Raw genomic sequence first — 25559 nt, forward strand, 5'->3', positions numbered from 1 at the left:
TCCATGCTGGTAGAATATATCAAGCTGTTTTCTCAGGGAACGCTAAAGGCAACCTTATAGAATTATATAGGGAAACTGCATAATATATGACAGATGATACTTGTTTTGTTATTTCCTTTGTCATATTTCACTTCTGCTCCCATTTCGAGTTGAGATAGACAAATAGACACATTTCATTGCACCCATCAGGGGTCTTCGTAAAGGTTTAACCAGGACTCTACACAGTGCAAAATTGAAGTTGAGACACCTCTTATCATAGCTTGAATTGATGAGACAAATATCATATAGAAGGTTTTAAGTATAGGAAAACCTTTTCAGCTCTCATTATTTTGACATATCATGGTCTTTTTCATAAGAAACTACTCCACAGTGTAAAACACGTTTTATGCTAACCTATACCGAATTGGGAATCAAGAAACCCTTGATTCATTGAGAATGCGAAAAAATACCAACAAGCAGTTGAAGAATAACAATTCCCTTCGGTTAGATTCTCCCAAGTTTAGCAGACCCCAGCAGCTCTGCAACATAGTACATATAAAATGAATGACAAAGAATGAGTGGGGGTGAGTTCTAGGGGCCACCATTTACTTAAAGCCCAGGTATTGATTCAAGATTGTATTTCTGGGACCGAGAAGCTTCAGCTTCTTGGCTGTCCTGCAACTTTGGCTTCTTCATGGCATCAAGAGTTTGCAAATATGTGTATGATGCACTCCGATTAGACAGAGGAGCTGGATTGCTTATTCGACTGGCAAGGAAGCGACGAATCAGACCTCTGAGGAATGGGGCCATGGTATCTGGCTCATATTCTAAGTAGTACATGATTCCTCCCATGCATGCACAAAATAATGCCACCTGCAATAGTTTAGAAGCACACGTTCAAGCTTTAGAACATAACAGGTCACACTGATTCATCAAACCGAAAACTCTCAATTTCACCATTTAATTGCATAAATCATCTTAATAAAATATGGGGAAGGTGTTTCTTAAGTCGATGAAGAATTCTCTCAAAGTAAAGGAGATTTGTGAGCATACCTCAGCATTCTTTACATCAGGAAGGAAGTGGCGGTTTACTAAAATATACCATAACGAATCTCCTGCTCTAGGAAGAACATATAAAGCAAGTTCACCACGTCTAGCTTTCTTCTCTAGTAATACAGAAAGGGCTGATAATGCACCTGCTATCCAATATACAAGCTTGTGATCTTTTGAGGCAACTTTTCTATGCACACATATGACTCCCTTCATCAACAAAAAGAATAATTAGAATCTATTCATGCTGGTTTTAATGAAAGAAAATGACGAGTTACCTGAAAAATTCCAACAAATGCAGACAAGAATGTTGTTGAGCGAACAGCTCCTTTCAAAGCAAGCCAACAGGTACGAGCCGGAGCATTCATGAACTAGAGATTGTTGATTATATTAGGGAGGCAAAAGTAAAATTAACAGATAAATTCCAAAAGTGAAATGTGACTAACATCCTTGGCCAGGAATCAATAGCAATCCTCAAAATAAAAATCCCAGAAGAAACTTATCACGATACAAATGGCTTTTCCTGTACAGAAATAATGCAAGTTCATACTGCAAGTATAACATGGTATTCATGCCCAACCAAATATGACTTTTTTATAATAAAGCAGTAATGAAATGCTGTACTATCATGTATGATATAGAACATATTTATCCAATTTCAGAAAGTTCTGGCACAGACATGGAACCAGTCCAAAGAATTTACCATACCTCAATGATAAAAAGGAGAAGCCAATAATGTATACTATGAAAGTCACGTGAAATACCCATATTACCTTTCTTATGCAGTGCTGTTAACAAAAGGCATTCTTTTGACACATCATGAGCTTTAACCATGTCAAGTTATTTCAACACAGATGTTTAATTCTTTTAAAAGAGATGCAGAGGCAGAAGAAAAGATGGCTGTCCAACAAGATGGTAGATTTGTGGTTGAAGAGTATTCAATATAGGTGTTTCAATACCCACACATAATTATTCATTCACATGCATGAATTTCTCATTTACACTTGTCTTAAAAGTGGGAGCATAAGAAATTGAAGTCATGAAACAATGAATGAAAGGCATACCTTCTGTAGGTGCAGGACAACGAATGGCACAAATGTCAAGGAAAAGTATAGTGGAAATGTTTTTCTGAATGTGGCTGATGCAGCATTAGCATTGTGAGTCAGACATGAATCTGTGTCTGGATGAATAACAGAGCAAGGAATAATAGAGGGGAATTCTTCCAACTTCACTGGGTTGAACTTCTTTCTATTAGATAAATAAGTTGAAAGAGAGGCAACATCGACTGGACTGCCTCGACAGCTATCCCTGACAGCCTTGTAAACAGGTGCAGCAACTGGACCAGTTTTCTGTATAAACTCTTGATACGACTTTGGCAAGCTCTCAGGACGCATGACAAAGGCATACATAACCTAAAAAGAGACTTTAAATCAGTCAAAGGGGAAAAACAAATGAAAGATCTGAGAAGTGGGGACGGAATATTTATAGGTGCAAAAAACATGATGACATTTCAATCACATTTTTAAATTGTAGTACCAGGTTTCCTATTTACTATACAAGTAGTAGCATTTAAGACAATACTCCATAATTTAAGTAAGAAGCAAACATTCCACGTGTATACAATTAAAAACTGAGTGCAATGAATTTCCAAAAGTTATCATTTGAATCACCAGCCTCTTAACAACTTTCTCACCTTTTGTTATCAGATGTTCCATCAGCAACATTCAGTGTAAGTTGATAACGCAAAATAAATCCTAAACTTAAATTATTGAGAATAATTTATTGTTTGACAAATACGTATAAGCTTGAAATTACCTGGGCACAAGCTAGAGCAAAGAGCAAGGAGTCTCCATGTCTCCGATAACTACCCCACAAGTGAAATTTGTTCTTTGACTTGGCAGAATTATATGCACACTGATAACAACAAATACACAGACATTAAAACCTGGATTCCCAATCCTTGAAACGGGCAATATATAATATAAACTCTCAACTGTACCTGAGCCACTCTAGCCAAAAGATAAAGAGCAAGCGTTCGTCTCCTATTTGAATCATCTAAAGCTAAAACTGATAAACCAGCAATTGAACCTGCTAAAAATCTGCTCCAATCATATATCCCTCTAAATGAACCCAACAAAATCACAACTGACTCAAACCAAAATATAATATGAACGCAAAAAACTTACGAATTAACAGGTGTCTCCTTGTTTCTCAACTTTCTCAATAAACACCTAAGCGCATGATAAGATCCAGTAAACCCACCAAATAGTAAGCCTATTCTACAAGCTTCTTCTCTCACAATCAAATCTTTCTCTGACACAAGTTGCTGTAATCAACCAAAACAAAACAGAAATTCAAAATTTCACAGAGATCGTAATCAAAATTAAAATTAAAATTCATTGAATGCACATATAAAAAATTCTTACTTTGAGATCGAGAATGGAAGAATAAGACTGCCGACGAGCGAGCTTGAAAGCACGTAAAAGAATTCCAATACCAACTCTGACGCCGTACGAAAGAAGAAAGCTTTGGCAGAGATTACCGATGGCGTTTGCGATACACGACTCGTCAGACGCGTGGTGACAGGGAGGCTTGGAGCCATTAGCGTGCGAGCGTTGGCGTCGTTGAAGTTCTTCTATGGCCTCGCGAAGGCGCTCTTCGGCATCACGTAAACGGCGCTCAGCGTCGGAATCGGGGGCTTTGTTAACAGATGACATGGAGCTTTGATTTGGTGACTGGACGAGAGTTAGAGAGGTGGCATCTGCAAGATGTTAGTAGAATGACTTTGTTTTTCAGCTTTAAGACGTATTTTTATTTTTTTATTTTTTTTTCTGTTTTTGGTTTTGGAGGTTTTTATTTTAATATTTCATTCAAATTGAATTCCCAACACATTTTATTTATTATTATGATAAAATTTATTTTAAAATAATACTAATTTAATCTTTTATAAATTCTTTTTTAGACATGAAATGACATTTTTAACAATAAGTATTTAATAATTTTAAGGTTTGCTTATGTTAAGTACAGAGAAAAAGTTCATCAAATTGTTTGTGATGAAGGCGCGGCCACAGCCCATCGCACAAGGGATAGTTGAGTAACTTGCACTCAATGTCATAATTTTCTTTCATTCATATAGTTCATGTGGGTTGTTGAAAACCCAAATTGGTATTCAAACTTTTATTTATGAATTATTAAAATTAATAAAATTTGTTAATTCTAGATATAAAATTGTTATTTCACTATAATATATTTAAAATAATAAAATTTTATTTTATTTTTTTAATTTAAAAAACTAATAATTTCTTCTAAAATTAAACTTTAAAAATTTACATTTTCTTTTGTAGGGTTTCATTTTGAACAAACTTCTCCACCATAATTCGACTACTATCTCTCTTTTTTTTCCACTGGCAGTCACCCTCCTGATGGAATCTCTCTTTTTGGTAACATTGTACCGAAAACACTTTTTCGTTGTTTTTTGTTAACTTGTGAGAGGGGGGAATTATAATTTTTTTTAAATAGTATCATCATCTTGTGGGAGGGCAAGACCAAAGAGAAAAATAAAATAAATTTTCACTATTTTTAATATATTATAATTAAATAATGATTTTATCTTTAAAGTTAATTAAATATATTAATTTTATCAACTTATAGATGAGAGTTTAAGTTTTTTATATTTAATGGATATCAATTTAGATTTTAAATTATCCTTGGATGGGAAAAAGTCTTTTAGCCACTTATGTATTATATTTGCATGTACCTCACTTCCATTATTCAAGTTATTTTTGGGTATAATTAGAAACCTGTTGTTGAATATTCATGCAATAAATATGAACATTGGTAACAGATCACAATCACACGAATGTGAATTTTATGGCAACTACAATATTTTGTTTTCCGGTTTTGGAATTTATACGCCTGCCATTGCTTGTCATACACTGTTGCTTCATCTGCCACGTCTTTTAGATTCTTGCAAACCAAATTCCCTGTTTGTAATGTATGCCATGAAGAATCCCACCAGTGCAGCTCCACCTGCCACATCAATTCTATTAATAAAATTCTGAAGTTGCAACTTTAAGAGATATCATCCCTTACCCACCAAGGTATGATGGAGTTCTTGGTTTGTTGCTGATTATCCTTCCCCTTTTTTGGTTCTACCAGAGATCCGCAGATATAAATACTTAGCAATTGAGATTATTACTATTGAACAACTTTTGCTTGACTCAGGAACTAATAGCTTTATGAAGAAAGAGACAAGTTCAGCATCTACTCTGAAGAAATACAGTGACATTCGCTCAAGCAAAAACAAACTTCTGTAAAATTGAATGATTGTAATGTTGTTGGATGATAAGGCACTCACCTGCAACAATCAGTCTATCCCAATCCATCTTGCCCTCCTTAACAAGCATGTTAAGGTCCCATGTGCCATTCCTCCATGAATTTTGCAACAGAAGAATCTGTCTCTGATCCATGCTTCAATTCATCTCCAACCTCATTCCATTTACCCATCTATAAAGAGACTTCCCTTGTTGCTCAGCAATGTCTAAACTTTTTTGGTCCCCTAAATTTAAAGTAGCTACATTTGACACCTGCTTTGTTCAAACAGAGCGGGTCAGGTCTTATTTGAGGCTGCTGTTTCTTAGCCACATGATTTGAGCTGCAGGCTCTTTGTTGAATTCTTTATTTTTTTTTTCGTTTACATCTTTTTTCTTCCTTTTGGTTATTCGTGATAGAACGCCCATACTTCCAATAAATAAAATTATCTTCTCTCCCTTTTTTTGTCAGCAAAGTTATGGAAAGCTCAAGCTGCTTTCTGTTTCTTCTTTGAAAGTTCAGTCACCAAGGCAATCATCTGGTCCAAAATCATTTTGGATGAAATCACTTAAGAACATTATAGCCACAGCACAGCACATTAAAACGGATCAAGACCAGAAACAGAGCAGGATTTCGTCAATTCGGTGAATAATCATTTCCAATATTCTGCTGGCAAGTAGTGCTGATGATTTCAACGGGCAAAATAGTTAGCTTCAATATATGACTTCAATTCCAATATCCTTCCAACAAAAAGAAAATGAAGTCAATTGCAAGACTGTACTATCTTTTTCAAAGACACTGCGGCTAAGAATCACAGATTTTATATAAAAATTCAATCCCCCACCAAAGAATACACTTAAATCTGTCTAAAAGTTCAGAACTTCTGGAAACAAAAAATACTTGGTGGCAGGAAAGAATTGCTTCCAAGCTGCTTTTATGCTGCCGTGCTGGAGATATATCAAAAGAAAAAGAGAAAAAAAATCAACGGAAAAATTGAAGAAAACCATTTATGCCTCCCAACCCCTCAATAGGGTGGCACGTGCTACTCGATTCACCCCAAGTGTGAAGGCACCCATTCGGAGATTGCAATTGTGTGTCTGACACATGCTCTTGATGTTATAAAAAGCTTTAATCATATACCTCCTAAGCTCATTGTTCACCTTATCTTCCTCCCACATAAAACCTTGAATATTCTGCAAGATTGCACAAAATCATAACCGTATTAGGCTTCTTGACAATGATTAATGAATCAATTTACACATCTTGTTCTTGTGAAATGAGTCTCAGGCTCCCAGCCATCTATGTTTTAGTTTAAAACAATTGCTTATCAAGTTTAGCTGTGTGACTCTGTCTCTGTCAATAAGATAAAAGCTTGAAATGTAGTAAGCGAAGTGGCAACCACGAAATGCCAAAAGACAGTATGAACAGTATATAAGGTGACACCGAAATTAAAACATCTTTTGCATCACATGCGGGACAGAAATTTTCAGCAATCAGAATTGAGAATTTCATCTGACACGTTATTTATTGTAATACTATTTTGAAAATATCAACAGGGTGAAAGAAGTCGTAACTTATTACCTGAACCCACTCGAAATAGCTAACTGTTACACCCCCAGAATTTGCATAGATGTCAGGAAGTATCACAACTCCTCTCTTGGATAGTATCTGCAATATCAAAATCTCATTACTAAACCCTTCAAAATTTTTCCTTACAGAAACAAGGAGAAACTGGTACAGCAATGTTACCTCGTCTGCTTCAGGATCAGTAGGATGGTTTGCTGCCTCTATTATGAACTTGGTCTTCACATCTGCAGCATTTTCCCTTCAATGGGAGAACACAAAAATTTAGGCAATTCAGTTCGAATTGATTAGAAAAGAAAAGCCAAGAAATCTTAATTACATGAAATAAGAAAGCTCATCTATGTGACAGCAGCAATATGTTGAACCAACTAATTTGCCGGAAGGTGAAAGACACTTCAATCATGAACTTTCTCAAAAGTAGCATATATTAGGTCAGGCATTTAAAATCAGCACAATAGAGCAACCTTTGCCGAAAAGTAAAGTGGCTGTTTGACTTTGTAGCAGATTTTAGGCAAACTGAAGCTGCCCTTAGAACAATGTTCTTATAATTCAACAAGCGGAAAGTTTTCCAAACAGAGACCCAAAAATAATAATAAAAAAACTGTGAACAAATTTCTTGGCAAAAGGGGCCTTACCTGTTCAGAACTCCACCTAAAGCACAAGGTATGAGAACATCACATTCATGCACAAGAAGCTCACTAGGATCCATGGGATCTCCCCCATGAAAATCCTTCAAACTACCAGTTCTTTCTTTATGCCTGAGCAATTCAGGAATATCAATTCCACTTGCGTTCTTAACTGCACCAGTTATGTCACTTACTGCGATGATCTTACCACCTCTCTCATGAATGAGTCTAGACGCCCAAGAACCCACATTACCAAATCCCTACAAAATTAATTACTAAGATAAATTTTCAATAAAAATATGTAAGTTTCTTCACATAAAGGCATTTAGCTCATGTATGAACTGAAAATTGACATGTAAAGTAAATCTACCTGAATTACAAACGTCATATCCCTTATTGAATTCCCATGTTCAGCAAGTAAAGCTTCTGTTGCAAAAACAACACCACGCCCAGTTGCAGCTTCTCTACCCAATGATCCACCGAGATCCTAAAATCCAAAATAAAAGCATGAGCTAAGGCAGGAGAGGGATCACTTCCAACTCAACGACTAACAGACGATGATTCAGAAATCTCAGTTCTTGAATACTTACAATGGGCTTTCCTGTGACAACAGCAGGAGAATGACCATGAAATTTCGAGTACTCATCCAAAATCCATGCCATAGTCTGTACGTATATTCAAGAAATGGGCAAGTTGGATAAGTAATTATATTAAAAGTGATACTAAATCAAGAAACGGACAACAACAAAATCACACAGATTATAAGACCTGGGCATTGGTGCCCATATCCGGTGCTGGTATGTCAACATGGGTTCCGATGAGATCATGGATCTTCTGAGTGAAGACACGAGTTAGACGTTCCAGCTCACTAATGCTTAACTCTTTTGGGTTACATCCTATTCCACCCTTCGCTCCTCCGTATGGTATGTCTGCCACAGCTGTCTTCCAGGTCATTAGTTGAGCCAAAGCATTTACTTCATCAGGATCAACCTTTCGACACAAGTCAAATTTAATGTAAGAAATTGTATACACTAATATATAAACGCAGAAGATCAGCACCGTAACTTTATTCAGAACATTCATTCAATGACAGAATTGATGGTACCATTAGTAAAAAAAATTGGGGAAAGTGTTCTCTCATTAATTTTTTTCTATGTATTTAACATATGTATATTGATTAAGCTTGGGACAAAATTGTTTTGAGGAAAACTAATTATCCAACATCCAGGAAATATATTTTGCAGATTGATGCATCTGTTAAAGCAAGAGAACCAATGTCAATTAAGAAACCAAAGAGGGATTATTGACTACATGATTAAGCAAAGATTTAACATCTTTATACGAACAGAATATAACACAAATGTTAATTACAAAGTCCTGAATATAGACATACAATTTAATAACATTCCTTCAATATTCCAATAAAATGTTTTTTTTTTAAAACAAAAAATCAATTCGGAATCTAACATCCAAACAGAACCACAACTATACAATATACATGATTCTAAGCCAAAAGAACAAATAAACACCCTGTAACTTAAACAAAAGAAATGAAAAATTATTACCTCAGGATGATATCTGATTCCTCCTTTCATGGGCCCACGTGCATTATCATGTTGAACTCTAAATCCAACGTACGTGACGAGACTTCCATCATCTTTCGGAAGGGTACACTCCACCTGAACTCCAAGTAATAATCACATGATAAGAATGAAAAAACAAACAAATGAAAAACTACATTTAGTAAAAAAAAACAAAAGAAGGCAAACCTTGATCTCTCTAAAAGGGATCAAAAGACTCCGTTCGACCTTAGAATCCAAGCCGAGAATACGCGCAGCGTTGCGGAAGTTACGGCTGGTGGCAGCAAGAGAATTCATGGCTGAACCTGCCAATGAAAGATGAGAAGAAGTGATGATAGAAATGGAACAAAAAAGAAGGGAACTTTATTTAAGGAGTTTCCTGAAAGAATGAATGATGGCGTTGGGTTGTTGTAACTTGCAACAAAGGAATATACAAGGAAGGTAGATGTGAGTGAAGAAAATATGGAAATAAGTTGAAGAATCGTAGAGGTGTTTACACTTTAAACCCTTTTATCTACAAATACTATACCTTCTCCAATCCAAACCCCAACTTTTTCCAATCTTCACAGCCCACACTGGTTTCTGTAAACGTCACTTTGACATCCAATACATACACGAATTACTTGCTTTTGATAGTTGGGTTCAGCTATTGCATTTCTAGAAGGGTAATTTGGGAATGAGAAAGGGGCAAAATAGCATCAATATTGTTGGAAAAGGCAGAAATCATGGACACTGACTTCTACGTCGACGTTACATATTCTTTTCTTTATTCTACCAGTTTAAATCTGAGCCGTTGAAATAAGTGATATGAGCTACTTTCGGTTTGAATATTTCAGTGGGTAATATCTTCGACACACTGACAAGTCACGCAGCCAGAGGTTTCAAGTAAATTACGCGATTCGCCGCGTCCAACTCTAACCTGGTTTAATTGAACTTTATTCTCCTTTAAATATATAATTAATATATATTTTTAATATACAGATAATATATTATCATATAATTAAGTATTTTTATATTTTTAATTTAAAATTATTTAATTACATAAAAATATATTATTTATATACTTAAATTATATGCAAACTATATATATATATATATATATATATATATATATTATTTTTTTTTTTTTTTTATGGCTTTTAAAAACTGCTTATGGCTAAATCCTCAAATGGAGCTCCCATGCATTCGTCCAGAAATTTTTGGCAGAGCTTAACCAAGGTCTCAGACTACAACCAGAAACTTTATTCATCACATAAGCCTATAGTCAGATTTTCTTTACAGTAACAATTGTTCATTCATTCATTGATACAATGAATACTCATTAAAAGCTTTATTGATACTGAAATAGCAACAATAATAATTTGAATTTCATAATGCTACTTCTGGATCTGACTTCAATCTAGAAATGCTTACAGCTTCAAAATTGTAAACATAGAATACATATCTCCTCATTCTCACAAACAAAGTAAACATTGATTACCCCATCAAATGTATCTCATCACAAATACATGAAATGGGATGATAAGTTAATTTATCATTCTTTCCTGTAATAACCAAACTAAAATTACATCAGAATGTTGATATTGGATGGGTCTTCTGAGCAATTACTGCATTTCTTGTTAGGAAAGCTGAGAAAAAAGAGTTCATTATACTATAGATAGTTTCACTGTATATACTTTCTCTTTCTTCGATCGATGCTACTACTCCTCATATCATTTTTTGCGAGAGCAGATCCTGAGGGAATACCATACTGCATAGGAGAAGGGGCTTGTGCAGGAGGAGCTGTCATAGGGATAGTTGCAGCTGTCACAGGAGGTGCAGGCGGCAGAGGTGGAGCAGCAGCTGCTGGTGTGTCAACAGTTTCAGGAAGAGGTCTCGGTAAAATGTGCTTCAATCTATTGTTTCTATGGTTCTTCCAGAAAAAGAATTGCTGCCTATGTGCCAATTCCTTCAGGTTTCAAGACAAGCAAATGATTTTATTTTACATTAAGAACAAACATAATTGCATCAATATTAATTTTAAAATGTCCTTCAATAAACAATATGAGAACAACTTTAATCTCACCCAGCCAATTAGTTTTATGCTGTTCACCAATAAAAAAGACGATAAATTAAAACAGAAAACACTTATAAGATGCCAACTATATTGTCCGCTAATATTAGGGTATCCTAGAAACTGCAACTAGCACACCTTGTTAAGCAACAAATATATACCTTCCAACAAAAAGTTCGATGAACAATCACATACAATGGCCAAGATCCATCAATATTCTTGACATAACTCTCTAAAGAGAATGACATAAACAGATCATAGTATACTCAATCAGTAGGATAAAGCAAAAATACATTAGGCAAATGCAATATACATATAAAAAATCTAGTGAAATGAAAATGAAAAAAAAAAAAAAAGGTGATAATGAACTAGGTCGTAACTAAAAGAACTGAAACTTCCATGGGTTGCTTAAAAATGTTATTAAACTAGAACTAAACATCAATGAAGACATATTTTAGAGGAACACAATACCAGAAACTTTAACAGAGATTAACATGACTTGAAAAGCACACTCAAAGGCGGCGGGGGAAAAACAGCAGAATCTGACCTTGTTGCCTGGATGTGCCATTGCATTGCGGAAATTTGCATTTTGGAGAAGTTCCAGGAAAAAGAGGCAATGAGGATACCTGAAATTGTCCTAGAAGATAAGCATAAGGATAACAACACCCCACCAGCATCATAACCCCTCCAAAAAATTAAAAAAAAAAAAAATTGAAGAATTTAACCAATTGGATAAGCAAAAGTTTGTCCCCTTCTACTTTGAAGATGCAGTCGGTTCTAGCAACACAAGTGTAAAGGTAGTAGAAACGTGCTTTCAAGAAAATATCTCACATTATATATTTTATATACTCTGGTTGTTGCCAGTACTGAAGATATTTCAAGTAGCCAATGAAAGCTTCATCTTCAAAATAGCGGTTTTGAGCCAAATCTGCAGAAGACAATCAAGGGCCAAAGATCAGGCAAAAATGCAATGGTAGCAAAACAAAAATAGCTGTGACAATGGACAGAATGAAACCAAAGTTATTTGATATGCATGACAGTGTGACTGTGCAAACATGCACAGACACGCAAACTATGGTTCATAAAAGATAAATATACAGTTGAAGCAAAAACTCTTTATCGAGTTATCGTGCAAGTAATCAAGGACCCATGCGTCAACATATATTTACTGAAACATTTATGCAAGTATCTGGTATCATCCAGGCAGGATCACCTAAGTGTGACTTGCTCAAATCTCAATGCCCTGGCAACTGAAACGTCATCTCTAGATATTCAAACCCAAATTTTCTATCAGTAATCTATACCTCTATGCTTGCAACATAAAATTTCAATTTTAATCATTCAAATGCCAGAAAAGATGTGGGCAATTGGGTGTCAAATAAAATTCAAAATGTTTCGATTATTAAGAGGTAAAAAACATTAAAAACGCAATTAAGCCAAAAAAGAAAGTAATACAAAAGACATTATAAGATAAATATCGTTAAAAAACTCCATAACATCAACAACAACGAGATCGCCTAAGCACCCTAAATTACAAGCAGACAGAATAAAAGGGGCTAAAAATCGAAAGAAGAGTGGAGAAAAAAACATACAGTGAATGTAAGTGGGATTAGCAAGACACTGAACAAATTCCAATTCAAGCGAAAAACGCTGTCGCCCATCATCTGGGTCTTTATACATCTTCTTTGGCCTAAAAAATACCACGGGAAAACTTAAAATATTATTAGCAATCAAATTTATTATCAAGTATGGGAGAGGATCCAAGCAGACGCTTACGAGGATGTAGTGTTGGATGCATCTTCACCTTCTTTAGAAGCAGCCATTCAAACCCCTCACGAAATCGCGAGCGAGGAAAAGACTCAACTCCAACAGAGAAGGAGATGGAGTGATTTGGGCCTACTTCTATAGAGATCCACACCCGGCCTCACTAAATATGTTGCTGAGTTTTATGAAGTCGGATTCTTGATAAAATTCTATAAATTTAAAGTTGGTCACACAAAATATTTTTACACCACTTAATGACAGAAAGAAAGACCTCTGTCAAAATCAAATTTTGTTAACATTAAAAAAAAATCTTAAACAACATCATAAAATTAAATAATAAAACTATATATATATATATATATATATAAGTCATTAACGATAATTTAGATTATATCAAAATAAAACATAATTAAGAGTAAAGTTTATATAAACAATAAGAATATAATAATAGTAAATGAGTGATATTAACAACTAAAATTTCTAAAGAATTATAAAGTTTAAATTGTAAGCTTCGAAATTAATAAAAAGTTTAATTATCACGTTTTAAATGTAAATATGAGATTTTGAAACAAAATTATTTTTAAAATTTTTAAAAATTTTAAATGATAAAATTATTATTTTATTTTTACGATATTAATTTTTTAATAAATTTTGATTTTAACTAATAAAAATATTATTTACATCATCAACTGTTAAAAAAATATTTTTAAGCCACCATTAAATGAAAAAAAATGTAATTTATACAATTTTTTAAGGGTTAAAAAAAAAAAATAATCGTGGGTGGGGGGCTGTACACTTTCTACACCTCACTTTGTTTCACTTTAATTTACACAATTTGAAGTATCTTATTATAACTCAATATGCCTTCATAATTCTAAGAATAAATGCATTTAACAAAATATGTTATGTAGAATAACATCCTCACTTGAATGAATTTTTTTATCTTTTTTCAACCTTTCTTATACTCAATTTTCTGACCATTTCTTTACACATAGACAAGACCTATCTAAATGAAAAATCAGAGAACTATAATAGCATGAATAGCCCACCAATTTGGAAAAAACATCACTTGATCCACATTAATTCCTTCTAAGTTTAAACTAATCCATAGTCAGAAACTTAAAAATTAACCCATTTGAGACCAGTAATTCGTAGATACTTTTTTTTTTCCCCAAAAAGAAAAAAGGTCCCTACAACATTTGCTTTTCTGCCTCTTTTTATCTCTTTTCAAAGCAAGAAAGTGCAGAACTTGAAGAGTGAACACAAATCCATCGGAAGAACCATCGGAGAGGAAGCCAGTAGGCTGTTGCCACAGGAATATAATGATACAAGTGTTTTCCTGCCACTAGGTTCAAAATGTAATTATATGACAATTATCATAAACCACCATTAGTATGGCCTGTACCTCATTGGCCGCCTGAATCTGGGAACCCTTCTGCAAATGTGGATAAGTGAATTCAGAACATGAACAGCCACAGGAACCGATAAATTTGATTTATATTATTTACAGAATGGAACTGAAATATAAAGGCAAAGCTAGCAGTTTCCAAGCCATCAATCAAATAGCTAAATAAAAATTAATCTATCGCATGTCTGGTGGTGGTTCAAAATGTTGCTTGAGTGAAGCAAATGAACAATTTATGACACATACATGCACTAGTTTCTAAATGTGAAGCAGGAAGAAAACATAAAAGTTAAAAGGACCCCTCCAAAGCCCAAAAGCTTTTTCATGGATCCTCAAGATACAATCATCCAAATCAAAATTTCTCACAGATAATGGAAGTGAAATAGATATTCCACTAAATATATGTTTTAGAGGTAGAGTTAATAAAAAAATAGAATGAAAAGATAGCAAGTTTGATTTGAATAATTGAATGAAGCAAACAATCACATCCATAATCACAGAAGCAAGAATTAAGATAGACATGAACCTACACATTCATATTTTCACTTATTTTTGTTAATCATCCTACCAAACTAACAGAGTAAAGGTTTTTTAAGGCTTACCCATAGCCATATGGAGTAAAAGGCACACCAGGCATGAAGGGCCTCCTACCTCGGAAACCAAGATATGGGTTGGGCTGCCTTCCACGATACTGTTTCATACCAGGAATGTTGGTTCGCTTTGCAGAAACCTGAAGATAGACCCAACCCAACACTATAATATTGTATATACAGAAACTATATGCAAGAAAACAAATCTAAAGACCTTTAACTGACGACCATGCAGTTCTGTTTCATTTAACAGAAGAGCATTTTGAACAGCATCAACTTCAACAAACTCAACATAAGCAAATCCTTTTGGTTGACCAAACTTGTCTGTCAAAATTGTCACCCTGTTGACAGTTCCACAGGACTGAAAATGCTGCTGCACTTCCTCGGGGGTACAAGCATAGTCTACCTAAATTACATGCATATATACACAGCAAAGAGTTACTGGCTTCATCTTAAGTGTCAGTTGTTATACACATAGAAACAATACAAATAAAAGTGTAAAAACTATAGTGTGAATATCTTATTCAAATTCAAATGACCAAAGCCAGAAAAAGCAAGCACTAAATTATATACATAGACTTCACAACCTTAGTTGCTGGGGTGGTTCACAGTTTCCACAGATAAGCAACCTACTATCACAAATCAATTATGAAATTTCAAAACTATAATTGCACCTATGATGGAATATTTGAAAAGAGGAATTTTCGGCAAGGCTAATGAGTTTGAGAAAAGATGTCGCTTATCAAGGAAAAAGTTTGAATTGCACTAGTCTTGTCCTACTTAATTTTGCGAAGTTGGTTTGAAATGAGTGATATTCGTGGTGTTAGAATTGGCACAGCTCTTTTGCAAGAGAAGCTACCTGAAACCCTTTTCGATGTAAAATTATGTAGGGAAGGCAAAAAAGAAGTATTTGATAGAGAGAGTGTTATGCAATTGTCAAACTTTAAAGCATTGGGAACATTATTTTATATGGCACGAGTTCATGCTATATTCATATGACCAGCCTTAGAGTTCATACATCAGTCAAATGCATTAAGATAAACACAAAAATAAAGGATGAATAACACTGTTAACTCCAAAGTGACCTTATTAATTGTTCGAAAAATGGTAAGGAAAAGCTAAATAAAAAAATAAAGAAAGAAACCTCAGATTACCAAAAGGAAAAGCTAAATGCAAAAATAAAGGCAAGAAACCTCACATTACCAACATAAATTGAGCGGGCATCCACTTCCTCCTTTTCAGCTTGAGTTGCAGAAGTACTTGAGGTATCTTCATTAATATCCAGGGAAAAAAATTCAACATAAGAAGAACTGCTAGCTAGAACTAAAAAGTGTAAGACAATAAGGTGAGGCAAAATTACTTGACCTAGAGCCAGGCCACATAAGTTTTTCAACATAACAATAAAGGAGTACAACAAGTTTGCAGATTTATTCCTAATCGACATAATTTATTTACTTTGTGAACAAACATTAATCAAAATATTCTGGAAAACTGCCACAAACCAGAATTCACAATGAAGGCAGCAGCATTAGTGATCAAAATAGTTAGTAAATGGAAGCAAATCTAGAGCTCACTGCTATCCAGTACAGGTTGCCAATAAAATAAACAAATTACAAACATAAGACTTTAAAAGTTGCCCACTTTCATCTGTAGGTTACAAAGACATCGCCATACTAGTAACGCAATCAAATAGCTACTGATAGGAAACATTTATAAATTTTACATTCTATGACAAGTTTCATTTTCCAGACAAGTCCAAATTTTTCTTTTTTCAAGTATCAACCCTTCGAGTTTGGTAAATTTTCCCCACAAATATATATAAAAAAGTACACAAATGTTTTTGAAAGCTGAATGATTACAGCGCAAATTATCAACAATGAACTAACGAGTTCATCAAGTCCGAACCATAAAATCAAAATTTATTTAATAAAACAATAAACACAGAGTAACATAAAAGCACAGAGAGAGACCTTGGACAGCTCCCATCTCCTTCTCGACTTTAGCCTGCATTTCACGAAGAGCGCCGGCTTCTTCTTCAATCTCCTTCAACCTCTTCTTCATGTCCTCCAAATCCTAATTTTGTTTAAAAATTATAAAGAATTAATAAGAAAAAACCTTACCAAAAAATTAAAGAAAAAGAAAAAAACCTTGGAGTTAGAATTAGGGTCGTCGAGTTCTTGTTCATGGTCCGGATTCTGATCGTCCGCGTCCATCTCGTTGGGGATCTCTTCGCCGTACACGCCATGGTCTTGGTAATCGTGTTCGTGTTGGTCTTCCATCTGTATCAGTGTGTACGGGTTTTGGGAGGTTTTTAGGTTCTGTTTGACGGTATAGATTTGGGATTAGGCGTGGGTGGCTTCATGATCGAGGGATTGGGGAAGATGGTTCTTTCGTAATTTTTTCGAAAAGAAGGCCTGGTTTGCTTAGTGGTTTATTTGACACATTATTTATAGTTAAATTAGTACAGGTCCCATTACTCATTCTAAATTTACAAACATTTTTTTATCTATAATTTATGCTAACAAGGGTTTGAGTTTTAAATAATTTTCCATCCATTTAATATATAAATCACATTTTTCATTCAAACTTGGTTTACAAAAGTTTTGATGACATAAAAGCAAAAATGTCATTTTAATTTCTTTAAGAATTCAAACCTATGAACCATCCAGGTATAAAAAAAATAAAAAAATAAAATTTAAAATAAGAATAATACTGACGAAACTTACAAACAAATAAGTTTAAAAACTTATAAATTAATCCCTAATATACATTTTCGTAATAATTTTAAAAACTTCGAAATCAACTTATGTGATATGGGTTTCCTTCTAAAAGGTTTAAAAACCTTCAAATCAAACCCTATAATCTTGGTTTCTTCCTCATAGTTGTTGAATAATTCATCAAGCTTATTCATTATCTCCATTCACACAACCTACCCAACAAAATGACAGTACAAACATAAATCAATATTATTTAATTACTATTTGTCTATAAACAACAATCAAAACCCAACGTAACGTGACGATGGTTTTATATAATTTATATTGAATTAAGAGAATTTGACGATAAATTTTTATCTCCTATCTCTAAAAATTTTAACAACAAAAATAGAAGTGATAATGAATGATAGTGACCATGCTAAAGATGGTAATGATGATGAGAATGAATGATGGAGGTGGAATTGATGATGAAGGTGGAGGTAGCAAAAATCAAGTTTCTAGCCATTTCTTGTTGTGATGAGGGAGAGAAAGAACATGAGAACCCAAAGAAAGAAAATGAGAAAAAAGAGAAAAAGGAAGGCAACAAGAAATGAAGAATAAATGGTAATATGGTAATTGCAACTTTCACATAGTGCTAAAACAAATTTTTAATTAAAGGAGTAAAGTTTTAGGTAAAGAAGAATGATATACACATTGTGGGTGAACAAAATTTTAAAGTCAAAACTTGGATTAAAAAATGTAAATCACAACATGAATTTTAACCTAAATTATAATTCTAGTCCAATTTGGTATCATACTCCTTTAATCATCTAGTATAGAGGTGTCAAAGGCGTTGGATTGGTTCAAGACTTGGCTTAGGCCCCCCTTGATTTGCCCATTAAAAACTTGTGGATTGCTTATTAAGGTTTTGATATGACATGACTTTAAGTGTGAGTCGTGCCGTAACTTTTAGTATTTTTGCAGACTAACCTAACCCTATAACCTATTATTGTAAGGGTTTTGATCTAACATGATTCACAAACATAATAAATCATATCAAAGTTGGTTTAACTTGATATATCACGACCTTGTCACCTCTAATCTAGTACATTTGACATAAACAAAATTTACATTTGTGACCTCTAAGAGGTGATTTGGGTGGTGAATGAGTGAGTTTTCAAGGTGAAGAGCCACTGAACACGATATTTGATCTATTCGATATAATTGGTTTTATTTCTAATGATGATCCAACTTGCATAGGGATGGGGGTTACCCAAACAAAAAAAAGAAATTACATTTGCAAGATTGATATCTTCCATTGCAATAATCCTTTTTTAACAATGTCAAAATTTCCAAATTTTACAAATCTTATGAAGTGTTTACATGCATGTTTGGCTGTTTATAACTTTTGTTCATAAATTTACTAAAGAATAAGATGTTATGTATATATATTTTTTAAATACATAATTTAATATATAAATTATATAATTTTTTATAATTAAATATTATTTTATTTTTAATTTAAAATTAATTAATTATATAATAATATACTTTATGTGTATATTTTATATATATATATATATATATATATATATATATTACTATTAAAAAAAATATCCATATCAAATTGAAGACGGCTCCAATCAGTCTATCTCTGTCTCGATAATGTAAAAAATATACAAACAGAAAATATTATTCAAGACTACAATGACAATAGCAACACGAAGAGACAGCTCGTGGCTTAGGCTTAAAATGGGTACCCGGATTTTGATAAGGCCAAACGACTATTTCTCACGTAAGGTTTGATGTTTTCTCAAATATCTCTCTTTAAATATGAAAATATCAAATACCTACTCATAGTCGATTAAATTTAACAGAACCCTAACGCCTAAAAATTTTATCTCTTTTTACCCCCTTAAACTTTAAAAATTAAAATTTTCTTTCACCCTAAGTTTTAAAAAATGACAGTTTCACCTTAGGTTTTCGTTTTGAAATCTCTGACGACATCTTCGGCTCTATTGCCGACGACCTCTCCCTCCCAAAACATCCTCTCCTTTCGGCGATCTCTTTTCTCCCATTTAGAGGCTCGATCAGTATCGGAGACGCCTTCGGAAAAGAAGAACTTCGTCTTCCTCAACGAAGACGACAGCTTCGTCTTCGTCTCCCAAGGGTTCTCTGACGTCGATCAGATGCTCAAATGAGAGAAAAGAGGTCGTCGAAAGGAGAGGATGACTCGGGAGGGAGAGACCGTCGACAATGGAGCCGGAGATGTTACCGGAGATTTCAAAACGAAACCCTAAGGTGAAACTGTCATTTTTTAAAACTTAGGCTGGGGGAAAATTTTAGTTTTCAAAGTTTAGAGGGGCAAAAATAGTTTATTTTTTAATATTATAGATAAAATAACGATTTTACCCTTACTACCGTTAATTTTAACTGCTCATGGGTAGATGTTTTCATAGTTAAAGGAGATATATTTGGGAAAACATCAAACCTTGGGTGGGAAATAGTCGTTTGGCCTTTTGATAACTACAGAGCACCGTGTGAGTCAAATGAATTTGGACTATACACATAAGAGCTGAGCGACATCTGATAGATAGGTTGACCTTGCATATGTATTTTCCCCACAAAGAGGCGAGGACAGATTATTACCACGACATTGTTAAAGCCAAAGTACTAATTCCTACCCAAGATTTAGTACATTGACAGTATATCTATTAATTTTGAAAAATTTAAATATTTATCTATCATTTAATTATATAAATATCTTCCATTATTTTAATAATAAGTTACTGATTTACTATTTTTTAGTATAATAACAAATATATCCTTGTAATAGTTGAATCCATTGAGAAAAATAATGATGCAGGAGAAGATGGAAACAATAGAAAGACAACTTGTATGAGTACAGGGGGCGATGAAAGCTCTCACAGTAGATGCCACAAGTCTCTTTATTAGGCCCTCAACTTGGGAACAAGTTAAAGAAAATGTCCCACCACCAAGATGTTGTTTCGCCTGTGTAAATCTATAAAAATAGAAAGTCGATAGTGAAAGGGATGAACTTGAAGATGACAAAGGAGAAGAAGAGCAACAACTTGATGGACTTGGAGTTTTGATACATGAGATTGTTATTGAAGTCATGGATGAATAGTTGTGATTTTTATCATATGAGATTTGGTCGAATTGATGTCGCTTAATTTTCAGAGTTTTAACATGTTATTGTAGGTAAGACTCATAAATTAGTTTTATAAGGGTATTTTTTCATTGAGTAATATTATATATAAAAATAAATCGTACAATTATATATATATAATATGATGTATTTGTATTTGATTGAATGATTTTGAAATATAATATATATATAATATCACAATATGCCACCTCATATTGTATAATTTATTTATACAATTAGTTTTATTTTTTTTCATTATATTAAAAAATCAGTATAAAAAATAAATTAAGAGAATGTAATAACAAAATCAGATGATAAATTAGTATTTAGATTTTTCAAATTACTAGGTGAGATTTTGTCAATCAACAAAATCTTAGGCGGGAAAAAGTGTTTTGGCCTTTAGTTAAAATGCCGTATCACTGGGGGCAGGCACATGGTTCCTTTGGGTTGTGCACAATAAATCACTCTCTGGGGTTCTGCAAATACATAATCATCTGAGCCTTCTGGTTTTGCTTTCCTGCCGTTAAATAGAAGATTCTCTTCTCGAAGTTATCACAGTTGCTAGACTCTGGTTTGGTCTTCCCTTCTTTCTCCAATTAAATAAATTTATGTATATGCCATCTGTTTCTTTTATTCTTGGCCATGGAGGTAAGCTTTAGCCTTGATGATTCCATTTTCGTCCCAGAAATTACAACTCTTATTCTTGTGACTCTAGTTACAATTTTGGCTGGATGGTGGAGATACAGAGTATATCCTCAGCTTGGAAGAAAGCCTCCTCCAGGGAAATTGGGTTTGCCTCTTGTTAGAGAATCTTTAAGCTTCTTGAAGGCTTATAAAAAGAACCAGCTTGCTGAATGGGTGAAGAAGCGTACATTTGAGCGTGGACCAACATTCAAGACCTCACTCATGGGTTCTGATGCTGCTGTTATAACTGGCCTAGCAGGAAACAGATTTATATACACTGCCACTGATAGTGGCATTGCAGCTAACCAACCAGCTCCTGTAAGAGCCACACTTGGAAAAAAAAATACTATCTTCGAGATTTCTGGGCCTAGATACAAGCTTGTTAAGAGCGCAATTATAAATTTTCTAAGACCTGAAAGCATCCAAAGATATGTATGTGAAATGGATTCACTCATCAAGCAACAATTATTCCTGGTATGTGGTAATTAGTATTGTCATTAGATTCTGCTAGCTAGCAATTTCAGAATCAATTACTTTATTGAGTTATGTGATGATAATTTATTTCTACATGTATTTATTATAGGAACTCAATGATAGGGAGTCAGTAAAGCTGGTACCCTTGCTGAAGAAAGCTGCATTTAAAGTCACTTGCAGTTTGCTTTTCAGATTATCGGAAGAAAAGGAAAGAGAAACATTGTTTGAGGATTTTTCAATTGCCCTCAGAGGAATGTGGAGCATCCTTTTGAATTTTCCAGGGACCTTGTATAGAAAATCATCTACTGCTTGAGCCAGGACAAGAAATTTGTGCAGTCAGCCAATTGCCAGGAGGAGAAGAGAATTGGAAGAAAGGAAAGTGAGTTCTCATGACGATATTATATCAAGTTTAGTTAGTCTGAGAGATGAAGATGGTAAACCCTTGTTAGAAGAAGAAATTATTGATAATCTTATTACTCTAATGATTGCAAGCCATGACACTACTGCAACACTACTAAGTCATTTTGTAAGACTCCTAGCCGGGGATGCCGAAATTTGTGATAAAGTCCTCGAAGGTAATGGAAAATTTCAGTTATTAAAATTTCTATCAAGAAATCAGAAATCTGTCATGAATTATTGATTTTTTTCTGTTGAATACATATAAACTTTGATAGAGCAAAAGGAAGTTGTGAAGGCTATTGAAGGAACTGGTGGAAGATCAGTTGGCAAGAGGTGCAAATGATGAAATACACATGGATTGTAGCTCAAGAAATCATGAGATTATCTCCTCCAGTTCTTGGCAGTTTCAGACGTGCTTGGAAAGACACCAAGTTTGATGGTTTTGATATCCCCAAAGGATGGCTGGTGTTAATCAATTGCTGTAAATATAATTCCTGGCTTGATCCAATTTGCTTTTGTAGATGTGTGTGTGTGTAAGCTTTCGACTGAAATTTTCAGGTGCTGTGGGTAACTTTCAGTACCCATTTGGATGATAAAATATTTGCAGACCCAGAAAAAATTGATCCATCAAGATTCCAGAGCCTGACAAAGCGGATGCCTCCATACACCTACATTCCTTTTGGAGCTGGTCAAAGAATCTGTCCTGGGGCAGAATTTGCCAGAGTCGAAGTACTATTGATAATTCACTATTTGATAACAACTTACAGGTGGACCGAGGAGATTCCAGACGAGCCTATTATATCAGATACCACGCATGCCCTATCCTGCCATGAGCCTTCCTTTCAAGCTCTATCCAAGGGCCAATATATAAATTATGACAAATTCCATAGGACCTATCATATGTTATCATTTAAATAATGTTATCCTTTTAATTTCAAGCAAAGTACCATGAAGAGTCTTGTCTTTATGATGAGAGTCTATATAAATTAAATATGTAACAGAAAAAAAAATGCTTAAACTATATTAATTACAAAATTCTTTTGGCAATACAAAAAATTTCATAATTTTATTGTTTAAGAATAAATGATCAATTACTACAAGTGATGAACATTCCTTTAAAATCCCTAATTCCATAAACTGGAAATATGTGTAGGCTTTGGCTACTTGTACAAAGCTAAAGTAAAGCTTCTCTAACAATTTGCACAAGCTCTAATGCTACTTTAATAAGGTGTACAAGTAGCTTTATTAATTAAGAAGAGGCTTGACTTTATAGTTTGGGAGGAGGAAGTAACCATCGAGCTCCTTGAATATAGCCAAGGTTGATGAAGGGTAGAACCTCATCTCTAGTTAGCTGTCTGGTGAATTGAGCCCTACTTTCTGGAGTTGCCCCTGGTCCTGAACACTTGTATTCTCCATAGAAAACACTCCTGCAATTCATTCATTCATTAATCGGGTTGGTGAGAGATTCCGATATGTTTTCATCAAACGATTGAATAATTTTGAACTAAGATTGAAAAAATTATGGTTACTTTTCGCGCTCGGGGTGGGAATTGTTGGTCCATCCAGTTGGATGGACAACCTTGCCCATGTCAGTGAAAGCATAAATAACTCTTGGTCTAGTTTTCCAGGCTCTGCCCAAGTATGTGCTCCCCTCCCCAGTTATGGAACAATGCACGAATGAGTATCCTGTGTCCTCTTTTTCACTCTCCCGAGCATGCGCAGTTATTGCTGCAAACTGATCCTTACCATCCCCCAACACATGTAACTCCGTGTTCTTCATGCATCAAAACCATCAACATTTTTCAGTTTCATTTTTTATATTATAGCACAAGTAATTAAAAACTCTCTCTTTGGAGGACTTACCAAATACATTGACTTCCCTGATCCAAAAATGAAATCAACAGTGCCTTCAACGTAGCAATCCTTGAAGAAATGGTTGCCCCTGTCATCACACAAGGTATCCTGGAAACCAAATATTTTGCAGTTATATAAGGCTGCTTTGTCTCCAGAGACCCTCAATGCAACCGCCTGAGCTCCAACTCTTTTCCCGTCCGGTGGCGGTGCAGAATTCTATGCACAAAAGATCCACATAAAACGTTACAACTACTCCAATATATATCGAATTTTATTACAGAAATTATACAAACCTTTATTATAATATTAGCAGCCATGAAGTAATCAGACTCCGTAACCAAGGTGGCACTGTCAACTGTTCCATATTTGGCTGCAGTTCCATCAAATGTCAAAGTAGGCATAGCATTAGGCGATCCATAGAGCGTCACAAACTTTTTGCTTCGATCAATCTTGATCTTCTCCTTATATTCTCCTGGTCCAATCCATAAAATGACACGTTTTGTGTTCCCCGCCGGTATGCTGTTAAGTGCATCGGTTATAGTTTTAAATTCGCCACTTCCATCTAACCCAACCTTGATTACACGAGCTCCGCCCTCAGCCGCAGCAAGTTCAGGGTCAAGACTTGTCTTCCTAGTATTACCAGGCTTAACATTGGCTTCGAACCAGCCTGGTAATAGTGCTTTATCTTCAGGAATTGGCGGTGCTTCAATCACAGGGTAAGGCCTGACATGATGAAAGAGGAAAATTGTGAAAATGGCAACGTGTTTGATTCCTTGACTCCACATATTTGCTTGGTTTTAATTTGTGTTTGATTTGTGAATGATTAATTGTGCCAATTATTAATAAGGAAATAGCAAGTGAAGATTTGAGAGCAGGCTAAATCGTCGGCTTGACCGGTTACTCATTTGTGGTAATTGATGTTACATAAGTAATGGCTGGAAATGAATGTAATATTAGCCATTGCATTTAAGTCATATGTGCTCGTTTTCTGCTGGGGCAGGACTCATTGCATGGACATCCTTCCTCTTTCCTTTTTAAATATTTTCCTTTATCAAAAATCAAAATGAAGAACTTATGTAATTGTTGGCACTAAATATTTTTAATACCTTAAAATAAATTTGTAAATTACAAATTATATATAATATTTATATGTACATGACATAAATCACATCAGAGTAGCGCAGATATATATGTCCAAATTCAGGTAATTAAAAAATAAAATAAAGTAAGTCATCAGCAAGTAATCAACCAATCACATTAACGAATTTTAGCCAACCTGCAATTAATTCCATGACCCGCCATCTATTAGCACGAGAATGACACAATCTTTCTTTCTCTAAA

The 25559-nt window shown here is 34.4% G+C and overlaps 6 protein-coding genes across 10 annotated transcripts; 1 reads left to right on the forward strand and 5 right to left on the reverse strand.

Annotated features, from left to right (window-relative positions):
• Nucleotides 1-232: 232 nt before the first annotated feature.
• On the reverse strand, nt 233-3846 carry LOC123216703. Its single transcript, XM_044637219.1, has 8 exons — nt 3456-3846; nt 3216-3355; nt 3029-3128; nt 2845-2943; nt 2094-2441; nt 1308-1400; nt 1033-1239; nt 233-852 (listed from the first exon to the last, which is right to left on the reverse strand). Exons 1-8 carry the CDS (start codon nt 3744-3746, stop codon nt 589-591), a joined length of 1542 nt encoding a protein of 513 aa, XP_044493154.1. The 5' UTR covers nt 3747-3846; the 3' UTR covers nt 233-588.
• Nucleotides 3847-4832: 986 nt separating this feature from the next.
• On the reverse strand, nt 4833-9629 carry LOC123216704 (glutamate dehydrogenase). 4 transcript variants are annotated; one of them, XR_006502276.1, is made up of 10 exons: nt 9320-9600; nt 9116-9229; nt 8319-8540; nt 8141-8215; nt 7921-8037; nt 7560-7810; nt 7090-7165; nt 6922-7008; nt 5387-6533; nt 4833-5058 (listed from the first exon to the last, which is right to left on the reverse strand). XR_006502276.1 is itself a non-coding variant. In XM_044637220.1 (9 exons), the coding sequence occupies exons 1-9, from the start codon at nt 9425-9427 to the stop codon at nt 6348-6350; spliced, it is 1236 nt and encodes a 411-aa protein (XP_044493155.1). In that variant the 5' UTR covers nt 9428-9629; the 3' UTR covers nt 4833-6347. The 4 variants fall into 4 exon arrangements, 1 of the variants encoding a protein (XP_044493155.1); XR_006502275.1 differs by having other exon boundaries at nt 4833-5297; XR_006502274.1 differs by having other exon boundaries at nt 5126-6533.
• Nucleotides 9630-10553: 924 nt separating this feature from the next.
• LOC123216707 (mediator of RNA polymerase II transcription subunit 31) lies at nt 10554-13120 on the reverse strand. Its single transcript, XM_044637224.1, has 5 exons — nt 12960-13120; nt 12776-12873; nt 12015-12111; nt 11731-11809; nt 10554-11078 (listed from the first exon to the last, which is right to left on the reverse strand). The coding sequence occupies exons 1-5, from the start codon at nt 13004-13006 to the stop codon at nt 10794-10796; spliced, it is 606 nt and encodes a 201-aa protein (XP_044493159.1). The 5' UTR covers nt 13007-13120; the 3' UTR covers nt 10554-10793.
• A 752-nt stretch (nt 13121-13872) lies between these two features.
• Nucleotides 13873-17359, reverse strand: LOC123216706 (polyadenylate-binding protein 2). 2 transcript variants are annotated; one of them, XM_044637221.1, is made up of 6 exons: nt 17090-17359; nt 16913-17015; nt 16141-16211; nt 15157-15348; nt 14955-15082; nt 13873-14382 (listed from the first exon to the last, which is right to left on the reverse strand). In XM_044637221.1, exons 1-6 carry the CDS (start codon nt 17219-17221, stop codon nt 14337-14339), a joined length of 672 nt encoding a protein of 223 aa, XP_044493156.1. In that variant the 5' UTR covers nt 17222-17359; the 3' UTR covers nt 13873-14336. The 2 variants fall into 2 exon arrangements, with proteins under 2 accessions (XP_044493156.1, XP_044493157.1); XM_044637222.1 differs by lacking the exon at nt 17090-17359 and having other exon boundaries at nt 16146-16211.
• Nucleotides 17360-21267: 3908 nt separating this feature from the next.
• LOC123215984 (taxane 13-alpha-hydroxylase-like) lies at nt 21268-23020 on the forward strand. Its single transcript, XM_044636315.1, has 3 exons — nt 21268-21965; nt 22075-22540; nt 22640-23020. The coding sequence occupies exons 1-2, from the start codon at nt 21450-21452 to the stop codon at nt 22276-22278; spliced, it is 720 nt and encodes a 239-aa protein (XP_044492250.1). The 5' UTR covers nt 21268-21449; the 3' UTR covers nt 22279-22540; nt 22640-23020.
• Nucleotides 23021-23451: 431 nt separating this feature from the next.
• Nucleotides 23452-25136, reverse strand: LOC123215983 (putative pectinesterase 63). The gene is made up of 4 exons (XM_044636314.1): nt 24512-25136; nt 24228-24434; nt 23894-24138; nt 23452-23791 (listed from the first exon to the last, which is right to left on the reverse strand). Exons 1-4 carry the CDS (start codon nt 25001-25003, stop codon nt 23632-23634), a joined length of 1104 nt encoding a protein of 367 aa, XP_044492249.1. The 5' UTR covers nt 25004-25136; the 3' UTR covers nt 23452-23631.
• Nucleotides 25137-25559: the final 423 nt, after the last annotated feature.

The sequence above is a fragment of the Mangifera indica genome, chromosome 5, assembly GCF_011075055.1.
Source record: "Mangifera indica cultivar Alphonso chromosome 5, CATAS_Mindica_2.1, whole genome shotgun sequence".
Lineage (NCBI taxonomy): Eukaryota > Viridiplantae > Streptophyta > Magnoliopsida > Sapindales > Anacardiaceae > Mangifera > Mangifera indica.